The sequence below is a fragment of the Esox lucius genome, chromosome 8, assembly GCF_011004845.1.
Source record: "Esox lucius isolate fEsoLuc1 chromosome 8, fEsoLuc1.pri, whole genome shotgun sequence".
In the NCBI taxonomy this organism is placed as follows: Eukaryota; Metazoa; Chordata; class Actinopteri; order Esociformes; family Esocidae; genus Esox; species Esox lucius.
In genome coordinates, this window is record NC_047576.1 from 33,403,522 (window position 1) to 33,415,896 (window position 12,375).

The 12,375-nt window shown below is 41.0% G+C and overlaps 1 protein-coding gene across 2 annotated transcripts in view; it reads left to right on the forward strand.

Moving 5' to 3' along the window:
* Positions 1-12,375, forward strand: part of LOC105005877 (insulin receptor) — a 113,062-nt gene that overhangs the window by 48,175 nt on the left and 52,512 nt on the right. For both annotated transcript variants that reach the window (XM_010864099.4, XM_010864100.5), the window contains exon 2: positions 4,427-4,975. In XM_010864099.4, coding sequence (XP_010862401.1) covers positions 4,427-4,975 — 549 coding nt within the window. The remainder of the gene's footprint in view (positions 1-4,426; positions 4,976-12,375) is intronic.

The following is a 12,375-nucleotide window of genomic DNA, read 5'->3' on the forward strand; positions in this document are numbered from 1 at the left end:
GGGGGTCAAACACAGTATTAGTATGCTGTTCCTAATAATCCTTTAGGTGAGTGTATGTGAAAATAACATACAAGTCAAACGTTTTACCAGGAGAACATTCATAGACCTGTTATCAGGTTTGGTCTAATAATTTCCTAATCTCCTAATTGTTCCCTTTGATTTTCTAATGTGCAATGCATATATGCTTTTATTATTCTCTATTATTCTGTAAGATGATATCACCATGGTGACAACTGTAAATCTTTAGGGAAAGGGAACGATTGGTTTCCCCATTACAACACAGCACAGTGTGTTGAACCAAACACCTACTGCTCCTTTCCATCCATCAGATTTAATGGATTGGTGCTGGGGACAAGGGGAAGTATGCTATGCTAAGCATGCGTGAGAACAAATCGGTGCTAGAGCTCCCACCAGTGCCCACAGGAACTACGGATGGACTACTGACCCTCCCTAAGCACACAGGCTCCGAAACCCAACCCAATCTGCTTCATTTATCCTATAAAATATATATTTGTATTTCTTAATGTCTGTTTTCATTAAAATAAAAGCACAGGAAAAGCACATTAAAATAAATAAAAGAACAGGCCCTTTTCAATTTAGTTTTTTAATTTCTTTGGAGCTTACCCCAATTCTGGATGATTTTCCTAAATCTTTTGATACAAGAAAACAAGTAAAAAAAAAAAAAAGGCCTTTTAGCAATGGAAACACTACATATGCTGCATGTTAGCTTGGAAAGGGTATATTGTGAATGTTTTATACCTATCCAAATTAATGTATGCACTGAATACAGATTACAGTTTAAGGCCATTTTACTCTGCATTGCTTTTACCTTGGGGCTGTCTTAGGGCTTTTAGCCCTGGGCAAAGGTGCGGTGTGAACGTAAAATTATTGCAGTCAGTGAATTAAATGACTAAAAAGCATTGTTTCAGTCTGTTTTCTTCTATATTAGTTCCTCAAACACTTTGGTTATGTTGCCTGCACTCATCTCCTGTAGTAAACCAAAGACAAGTTGATCATTAATTTCTATTGATAGGTCAAGAAAAGTAAAACCATGCATCATCAAGTTATTTACCTGCAAGTTGCCTTTAAAACCAGAAAAGGAACCAGTCAAGCCTAGTTCTTTCAGCCTGCAATTGAAATTGATGTATGGTGTTGCCCGCACTGGATCAGAACCGGGCCTCTGGCCATTTTAACAGGTTATTAGCCATTCGTGAATGACAATGATACAGTATCTGTCAATATAGGTAATCATAACTGACTTTGTCATCAAATTAAAAGACAAGAGAATCGTGTAGCCAGCAAAGTTTTTGTCTATCCTGAACAAATTATAATGCATAATTCAAAAATCCATCAGAACTGTTTTATTTTAGGCTTCCTATAACGTAGCTACTGAAGGTTGTAGCCAGTGAAGTTTTTTCTGACCTGAACAAAAATTCTAAGGCGTAATGAGTTTTGACTGTGACGGGAATCAAACACGGGACCTGTTGTTTCATAGTCCACGTCTCTAACCACTACGCTATTTAAAAAGGGTAGTCTGTCAGTCAGTAAGAGACATTGACTCTTCTAGGCCAGCTCCGCTTATGCGGACAAAACAGGCTGTTGTTAAAGATTCCGAATATTATGTGGAAGGCTGTGCATGTTATGCCATTTTAGTTTTTTTTTTAAATGCGATTGTTCTTTTACCTAAGCTCTTATATAATGTCATAAAGAAAGGGATAACATGTTTATATTGTGTTGTAGAATTTGTCAAGAGAAAATAAGTAATTTGGGATCGTTAGCTAAACATCATTGGTCTACATGCTACATCACAATGAGTGTCTGTCCTGCAGTGTCATTGTGCTTACATAGACCTAGTTCTGTCAACTCATCTCCCTAAACCTTACATTGATGTCTGTCTTTGTCAGAGTTTGTACCTGGATTATTGACATTTGAGGGTTTAAATATTAACACAGTCAGTTAATAAGTGAGTGAGTAAGTACTGTGGGGGAGAGGGGTGGTGGTGTTGTTGATTAAGTTGAGTTGGCAATGCAAGTTTTCCTGGACTGTGTTTCTGTGGGAGAAAATGTAGTAGAGCAGGTCTAATTGGGGTAGTTAGGCAAACAACCTGTGACCAACCTGAACTCTTGTATTTGCTCCTAATAGCTAATCCATAGCATTTAGTGTAGTGGGTTAACACTGTTCTAACCCTTTAGACTATTTACCATGATTGTGCATTAAAAAAACAAGGCCTCTTTGCTTAATCAGCAAATTGTAGTCTGATCTTATATTATCATCTCTAATTGTCTCTGTGCTAATTTATTCTCCCTTCCTGCAAGGATTGTCACAGCCGTGTGCTCTGCACTCAGCATGAATGGGAGTGAACTGGGAGAAGTTTGCTTATATGCATTTGTTTCTGGTACAACTTTGTTTTCTGGTTCTTGGAGTGTCCTTTACTTTCAAGCTGTGGGAGAACCTCTGTAAATTATTTTAGTAAAAAAGGGTATTTTAAAGAGCTATTTATACTTGTTCCTCAAAGAAACATTTAAACAACAAAATCTAAACTTAAAGGCTATTCAACTGATTCTTTGAGGGATCTTTTTTGTTTAAATAATCTTCTGTAAAGGGTTTGTGGACAGTTTCACAGTGAAGAACCCCTAAAGGATATTCCAAGAACCTTTTCTTTTTTGAGTAGTTCTTATATGCCCATTTAAGCTCAATGGATATACAATACACGCAAATCCAGGCACTTAAAAATTTACCTTGGTGCTGTGTGGTAGCTATCTAAGAGACTGCATCAGTTTTATTAATGTGCATGTGATTCATAGTTGAAGGTCATGCTGGATGAGAAAAGCAGTGAATTATGTTCTCTTGCCTCTTTTTGGCACATGTTATTTTATGCTCCTCATGCCTGGTAAAACCCAACCCTAACCCAGCATGATGTCAATGTATTTACATTCTTGTGTTGTATTGGTGAAGTGTTCTTTTTGAAACCATTCATACAATTAAAAAGAAAAGAGCTGAAATGTCCTTATGTAGAAATAGTTATTACACCCCTTCCTTTACTATCGCAAAACAGCAAATTATTAGAAAATCATTATAGAGAAACTTGGTGGGTCCAGCCTTTCATAAAGATAATTACCTTGTTCTCTGTGGGTCCTAATAATATGGGTGTGTTTTAACATATTATGCCAAGATCAAAAGACCTAAGGCCCTCTGAAGAAAGATTATTGATATCCATGAGAATAGGAGGGGATAAAAAGCTATTTCCAAGGAATTCAAAGTACATAATTCCAATGGTCTGAAGGATCATGGGAGAGAAGTCCAGACCACTGGCAAATTACTTAGGACATGTCATCCCAACAAATTAATTGCAAGAGCTGAATAAAAGATGGTCATACAAGTCTATATGCACAGGGCAACATCAGGGAAACACTACTTTAAACAGAAGATCCTCATTCCAACAGTACCACAAACACTACACATACCAAGTGTGGAGTTTGTGGCATTACGGCTTGGGGCTGCCTCAAGGCAACCATGAAGAGAAACTCAAGGACAGTTACAAGAATCAACTGTATCAGTGTCTATCATAGTTATTTCATCCAAACGGGGTCGCAGTAGATATTGAAGCTAGGGGTGTATTCATTATTTTCAGTCCTATGACATTGCATTTCAGTTGATGAATACATGATTGCAAAGTAAAATCTTTCAGTGTCAAATTTTAAATTAGGTTACATTTATCTGTCAATAGTATTGCCGTGAAGATTATATATCCATATGCCCAGGGTGTACTTTTTCACAGTACTCCATACATTTTTTGTTGTGTGGTGGCAGATATGATTTTTCTCAATGAAGAAAGAGGAAATGTAATCTTTATATATTGTAGGTAACAGACATCTTTAGTGGTGTGTGGAATACTGTTTGCAATGGCATGTTCTGAACACAATTCCTTGTTTTGTCATTGAGAAATTGTCATGTAACACTAGTCCAAGGGCCCATTGTGTTCCAGCTATAGAAAGGATATTTCTTAAAATTGTGTTCATAGTTTTCTTGAGGCTTTTGTACAACTTTTTTTTTTATTTTGATAAAGTAAAAAAAAAAATGTTTTACCTTTATGAATATAGGGAATTCAAGCTGAACTCAACCGTTGAGCCCTTTACTACAGTAATAGTAAAATGAAAGGGTCATTTTGTAAACATTTCACCTATGGCTCAGCTCATTGTGAAACCATAAGCAGGTGTCTGTGGCCAAGCCCGGGATGTTTTTTTCCCCAGCAAAATGGAATGATAACCTGTAGCCAAAGCATTTGCATGTTGCAGGTTCTCTTCCTTGACACTTGTTGCGATGTCTTTCTCTATCAAACACAAAATGTTGTGTTTTCTGGCAATATTTCAGCCTTACCATGTCTCTGTAATGGGTGCTAACTTGTCTTCTCTCCTCCCCTCTCCAGTCTGTCAAAGTAAAGACATCCGTAACAACGTGACCAACCTCAAGCTGTTAGAGAACTGCACAGTAATCGAGGGCCATCTGAAGATCCTTCTAATGTTCAAGGCCAAGCCTGAGGACTTTAGGGGCCTCAGCTACCCCAAGCTGACCGTCATCACCGACTTCCTACTCCTGTTCAGGGTCTACGGTCTAGAATCCCTCAGCGACCTGTTCCCCAACCTGACGGTGATCAGAGGCAACAACTTGTTCTTCAACTACGCCCTGGTTCTGTTTGAGATGGTGGATCTGAAGGAGCTGGGGCTTCACAGCCTCATGAACATCACTCGGGGAGCTGTGAGGGTGGAGAAGAACCCAGATCTCTGCTACCTCTCCACCCTGGACTGGTCCAAGATCCTGGACACGGTGGAGGACAACTACATCGTGGCCAATAAGAACGACCGGGAGTGTGGGGACGTATGTCCGGGCACTGCTCAGGGGAAGACAATCTGCCCTCAGACTACCATCAATGGACACTTTGGAGAGCGCTGCTGGAATCAGAACCACTGCCAAAGAAGTAAGTACAGCATAAATATATATTTTTCTATAGGTACTGAAAGAATGCTAAAGGACACACAAAACAGACTAGTCTGTAAATGTGCATATCTCAAGCCATGGTAACCCACACATTATGAATACCTTGTTCTGTTGACAACATGGCTAGATACGTTTTATGACATTTCAACTTAATGTAAGGCTTTTACAATGCAATTTGGCAAAATGTATGTTTAGCAGTGCCATTCTTCACAAACAAGCTTGTTTTGACCAGTGCAAGTCCATGGGCAATTCGAGGGCCGGACCTCTTATGGACAAACCGTTATCTCCGTCTGGGTTGCAGTGGAACAGCATGTTGACGTGCACACTGACACCTCCCTGGCTTGGCTTTGGTCTCAGCCTGGAAGGTTCTCTACAATGTGTTCCATGGGACCAGACCACGCAGGCATTTTCAATAGAGGAGAGAGAGACAAACAGTAACAGGCAGGCCACCTTAGAAGCTGTTCTTTCTCTGGTAGCTACGCAGAGAGTATTGCATGAGTCAGTCCCCAGCCCCAATGTGCTTGTGTGTGCGTGTGTGTGTATGCTAATTCTGTGTACTGTGTGCTCGCAAGTAGTCGTGGTCTGCGTGGGTTTGAGTTCGTGTGTCACAGGGGTCTCCAACCTTTCGGGATTTAAAGCTACTGTGACAAAATGAAAAGTATTCCGAGACACTACTGCTTTTATTTTTTCCCTTTGTTTAGGCTACATTGATTAATCAAATAGAAATTGGAGGCATTGTGATTTACTGTAATTCCAGGATCATGTCTCCCAGTGAGAGGTGCAAGTTGTTTGGACCTGAAATAAGATGCCAACAAGAGACCGGTGCTGTGTATTAATTCAAACAGTTTGTGTATGATACACAAACAGACACACACCCACACAACCTCTGAGATCTGGGTATGCTGGAATAGACGAGGGACCCGTTACTGTGCTTCACACAAAATGGTGTCAACAGTACACTCACACTCAGAAATGAAAATGCCTGAAGACGGGTCTTGGATCCCTGTGGGTCCGTCGTGGAAGGGGTTGGCGCCGGTCAGTACAGTTGCGTCTGGTTGTGTTACTTCATGTAACGGCGGGGGAGAGAAAGTAGGGAAGGGATGGTGGGAAGAAGAGTGGAGTGGTCTCTCCCTGTGGTCTCTCCCTGTTCCTCGCTCTCATATTTTGGTAAATGGTTCATTAGGAGCAGCAGCCCCAGGTCAGTAGGTATTGTGTGTGTTTCAGACATGTAGAACCGGGTATTTTAAGAATATCAGATAAGAAACAGTTTTTGTACCTTTATGTGGCGCACTGAATATTGCTGGAATAGCCCTGTCACTGTAGCCCTGTCTGAAAGTAGTGCATGGTTAGCAGGGGTTTCTTCATCTGTGTGTGCATGTATATTACTTCAGATTCACCCTGGGCCAATCTCTTCGATAATGAGTGGGTTGCAGTCTACATTGTCTGAGGTGTATTTGTCTCTCCCAAGAGTAGTTGGTTGAAAATGTGGTCACTCCACTCAAACCCCACCTGGTGTCTCACTGAAGTCTAGAGGCTGACTGCGGTACTGCAGACATTCATTGGCTGACTACAGGATCCCCCAACGTGAATGGCAAAAGGGAAACTTTGTGGTTAATCTTTGTTTAATCCAGTCACATCTAAGACCAATCTAAGAGCAATACATTTTTGATCAGATTTGACAAGGTGAGTTACATTTTTTGTAATGCTGATGAGTGATACTGTTTTGCTGTTTGGAAACAGTCAGGGTAATGTACACCGATCAGCCATAACATGATGACCACTGACAGGAGAAGTGAATAACACTGATCATCTCGTTATCATGACACCTGTCAGTGGGTGGGATATAATAAGCAGCAAGTGAACATTCTGTCCTCAAAGTTGATGTGTTAGAACCAGGAAAAATGGGCAAGTGTAAGTATCTGAGCAACTTTGACAAGGGCCAAATTATGATGCCTAGATGACTGGGTCAGAGCATCTCCAAAACTGCAGCCCTTGTGGGGTGTTCCCGGTCTGCAGTGGTCAGTACCTATCAAAAGTAGTCCAAGGAAGGAAGAGCGGTGAACCGGCGAGAGGGTCATGGGCGGCCAAGGCTCATTGATGCACGTGGGGAGTGAAGGCTGGCCTGTGTGGTCTGATCCAACAGACTAGCAACTGTAGATCAAACTGCTGAAAAAGTTCATGCTGGTACTGATAGAAAGGTGTCAGAACACACAGTGCATCGCAGTTTGTTGGTTATTGGGCTGCGTAGCTGCAGACCTGTCAGGAGGCCCATGCTGACCCATGTCCACTGCTGAAAGCGCCTACAATGGGCATGTGAGCATCAGAACTGGACCACGGAGCAATAGAAGGTGTCCAGGTCTGATGAATCACGTTTTCTTTTACATCATGTGCATGGCCGGGTGCGTGTGTGTTGCTTACCTGGAGTTCACATGGCACCAGGATGCACTATGATACCTTGGGTCCTGCCATTCATTTGGATGTTACTTTGACACGTACCACCTACTTGAGCATTGTTGCAGACCATGTGCACCCTTTCATGGCAATGGTATTCCCTGATGGCATTGGCCTTGTTTAGCAGGATGATGCGCCCTGCCACAAAGCAAAAATGGTTCAGGAATGGTATAAGGAACACCACAATGCGTTGGCCTCCAAATTCCCCAGATCTCAATCCAATCGAGCATCTGTGTGACGTGCTGGACAAACAAGTCTGATCCATGGAGGCCCTACCTCGCAACTTACAGGACTAAAAGGATATACTGCTTACGTCTTGGTGCCAGATACCACAGCACACCTTCAGAGGTCTAGTGGAGTCCATGCCTTGACGGGTCAGGGCTGTTTTTGCGGCAAAAGGGGGACCAACACAATATTAGGCAGGTGGAGATAATGTTATGGCTGATCGGTGTACAATATACTAGATATCCATACTTTTGGAAATTAGAGTAAAACCTTTAAGATGATTACTTCTCTGAAATACTAAAGAGAATTTAGATTTCTGGTTCCATTCTTCAGACATTTCCTTTTTTTGGTGAACAGGTTCTAACTGCATGTGCCAGCCTGGCAAGTCAGAAGGACAATGTATGTTTACAACTTAAATGTTCCTAGTTTAGCCATTTGTCTAAGTCTAGTTTAGACTTAGCTGTCTTAGCTGGCTTATGTCTTCAATTCAGCCACTGTTAGGTAAATGTTCATGTTGCTAAGTAATCTTAAATGACCTGCAAGGTACTGCTACTATTATTGTAGTCATTTGTTGTCCAATTAATAATCACTCATATTTATGAAGTTATTTCATTTCAAACTTGACATTTCTCTCCATTAGGCTTTTTGTGGTAGTAAACGATATCAGCAAAATGCCAGCAATAGGTGGTTGGTAAGACTGTTTTTGCTCATTTCCACTGCACGGTCCTAGTTCTGATATACATCCCTTTAAAGCGTATGGTCAGTAAACCCAGGCTAGTGTATGGTCATTTGAGAGAACGGAATGACTCTTGGGAATACTTGAGGAGAGAAAAATGGAAGCCGATTGCCAAAATCCAACCAACTACTGTCTGGCCCCTGTAGCCTATCCTTCCTTCCATTCCCACCTGCGATGAATGTCTAGTGGCATGAATGCCAAAGGTTGGCTGGCCTGCCCAGCAGGCGCTGACAGGAATGCTGTGTGTACCTGGGAGCCTCACTTGAAAAGAGCAGGCATGTTTGCTTTTCATTATTTGTTTTGTTTTGGCCCCCACCTCTTCCCAGACTCTTACTCTTTTTCTCCCAGTCTGCCCATTTGCAGGCAGCACTTGTTTGAGGTTTTTCTTCCACCCATTCCTTGTTGTTTTCTTCCCTGCCTCATCTTTTTTTCCCACCCTTGACTGGGATTTTTTTTTACCCCCCTCACAAATGAAAGAAAACCACACTGGGCTACAAATTTCAGCGGCTGAGAGTGAGATGGCAGCTGCTCAGGGAAACAGGGTTCATCAGTGTAAATAACGCGGAGATGTCCTGTGGTGAGTTTGCAGGCCGACACTTGAAAGAAAGAATGATTAAGAGGTGCTGACGTGTGAGTTTTAGCGGGACAGAGAGGGTTGTGTGGGGGAAATCTAAAGCAGTCTCCCATCACTAGACTACATCCAGAAACTGTAGGCCCAGGGGGAGATAATGGTGCTTTGGGCGTCAGGCGGGCAATGCGACTGAAAAGCAGTTAGAGGCAACAAAGGAGCACAGCCCTCCATAGCCTACGAACTTTGACCTGGAAAGCTCCCTCGGTTGTGCAAGAGGAGACTGCCTAACAACATTCACAATAACAGAACACTGTGTGCCAGAGAACAGATATCGCTATCTAAACAGGAGATGTGCTGTTTGTACTCTCTCTGACCTCTCTCCCTCCCTGTCTCTGTCTCTCTCTGTCAGTCTGTTTGTCTCTCTCTGTCTCTCTCTCTGTCTTTATTCCATGTCTTTCATCTGTCTAGCCACTCACAATGATAAGCTGATAGGAAGATACTCTAGATCACTGTTTTCTGTCTAAGAGGAGAAAGAATAACTGCATTTACTTCAGAGATCAATTCATTCGTGAATATTTATCTTTGCCTATAATTTACCTAGAAAGCAGTTAGTTCAGGCAGTTGCACTACAAGTGAAGTATAAATGTGTGGCAACCTGGAAGAAGCTGTCCAATTTTGGTACTTAATATTTGTAACCCTCAAACTTACTTTATGTTAAAAAAATTGTAATTACTAAAAGGAAATGGTTAATGTCCAAGGAATTCTGACAAATTCTGGAAAACTTCAAAACCTCTGTAAAACAGTGCCTCAATCTCTCTACGACAACAGATCCTTTTTGACTCAGGAACTATTACTGATATTCTTGTGTAGATGTCTGCAATCACCCACAAATAGATGAAAATAGAGAAATCCTTGAAGAACCCTCTGTTAATATGCCACATTTTTCACTTGTTCAGGAAAATATACCTCAGGGCTTGATAAACTTGATCGTTGTCTGCTGGTTAGTGCTGCTCCTTTCATCCCTAGATCTGTAACACACATTTAAGACTACATACTTATTTAAGGGGTCTTTCCTAATGTTTGGAAAACTGCTTGTGCTGCCACTACCTAAGGGTAGGGATTGGCATTGTTAGTTAGTATTCATGTACTGGTGTGTGGATAAATTTTTGCCCCCCCAAATATTCCTTACATTTATATGTATTTTTCTGGTTTAAATAAATAGATCTGAAAATATTTGTTCACTACTATAATCCCCCCCCCCCACTACTATTAGATGAGATTAAACTTTATTGTCATTGAACAAGTACAGTACAACAAAATGTTGTTTGCATTTGACAAGTAGTGCAAATAGAGGATGGAAGGAAATGTACAAGTATTAAGAATATGTATGTACAAGTGTAATGTTTAGATGTGCAATAAATGCATTTCATATGGCAATGCTAAATGTGGAATGGAAGTAAAGTATGTAAGGAGTAAGTAAGGAGTAAGGTAGCATTTGCAACAGAAATGTACATATCATGACATTTAAAACATATACAAAGTTTCTAAGGGGTTTTTATGACCAGGCGGTCCTTCAAACGTGTGTGTTGTTTATGTCTGTTAGTCAAAGTGGGGAGGCACTCAGTCAGAATGCTGCGTTATACAGCTCTGGAAAAAATTAAGTGACCACTACAAATGTTTCTTAAATCTGCATCTCTACATTTATGGCAGCCATTCCATTCCAGTGTCTGTTAAATTCCAACACAGGCACATCTCATTTTAATTAATGAGGTACTGGTTAGGTGATTACCTGAACCAAATCTAATTTAACACTATTAAAAACCACTGCTGTGGTTATCGCTATCCTCTTGCAATAGGACCAGCTGGATGTCAAAATCAGTGCAAGTAGTACCTCAAAGGTAATTTGAATAAAGAAATAGCTATTCAGCATGACAAAAGAGTTGAAAAGAAAAGCTTTGAGTGAGGAAAAGAAGGGTTCAATTCTGGCTTTACTGGCAGAGGGATACAGTGAGCATCCGGTTGCTTCCATCCTGAATATTTCAAAGACGTCGGTTCATAAGGACAAGGTCAAGCAACAAAGCTACCAACTGGCAGAGGGCGAAAACAGCTGTCCACTGACCGAGATGACCGTCAACTCATTCAAATGTCACTCAACAACCGCAGGATGACATCAAGTGACCTACAAAAATAATGGCATACAGAAGCTGGGGTGAAGTGCACGGCAAGGACGTTTCGAAAAAGGCTCCTAAGGCTCCTAAAAAAACGTAATCAATGAGAAGCAAAGAAGACCATAAAGATTGGGCCGTAGAGGAATAGATTAAGTTAATCTTCTCTGACGAGTCAAATTTTCAGGTTTGCCCAAAACCTGATCGTCTAATGGTTAGACGGAGACCTGGAGAGGCCTACTAGCCACAAGGTCTAGCACCCACTGTGAAATTTGATGGATGGTCGGTGATGATCTGGGGATGCTTCAGCAAGGCTGGAATCGAGCAGATTTGTCTTTGTGAAGGACGCATGAATCAAGCCAAATAAAAGGTTATCCTGGAAGAACACTTCCTTCTGCTCTGATGATGTTCCCCAACTGAAAATAGTTTTTTGAAGCAAATCAGTTTCCAGCAAATCTTGATCAAATTCCAGAATATCGTTTTTTCCATCAAGGTGTGGATGGAGGACCACCAGATCAAGACCCTGTCATGGCCAGCCCCATCTCCAGACCTGAACCCCATTGAAAACCTGTGGAATTTGATCAAGAGGAAGATGGATGGTCACAAGCCATCAAACAAAGCCAAGCTACTTACATTTTTGTGCCAGGAGTGGCATAAAATCACCCAACAGCAATGTGACAGACTGGTGGAGAGCATGCCAATACGCATGAAAGCTGTGGTTACAAATCTGGATTATTCCACCAAATATTGATTTCTGAACTCTTCCTAAGTTAAAACATTAGTATTTGGTTGTTGAAAAATGTATATCAATTTGTTTTCTTTGCATTATTTGAGGTCGGAAAACCATGCATCTTTTTTTGGTTGTTTTGACCAGTTATTTTCTACAAATAAATACTCTAAATGACAATATTTTTATATGGAATTTTGGAGTAATTGTTGTCAGTAGTTTATAGAATAAAACAAAACTGTTCATTTTACTCAAACACATACATATGAATAGTAAAACCAGAGAAACTGAGTTTTGCAGTGATCTCTTAATTTTTTCCAGAGCTGTATGTAGCATAGCCTACTGCAAGTGGATGAAAGTAAACTTATTTCAGGGTAGATGGGATATATTTACTGAAGTGATGTTACCTGTGAATGAATGATTTGAATAAGTGAATTTAAGCTGTGGAATCTAAAGGCAGTTGAGAATGCAGAAAACGGGGAGTAAAGCAAGAAATCATGGCATC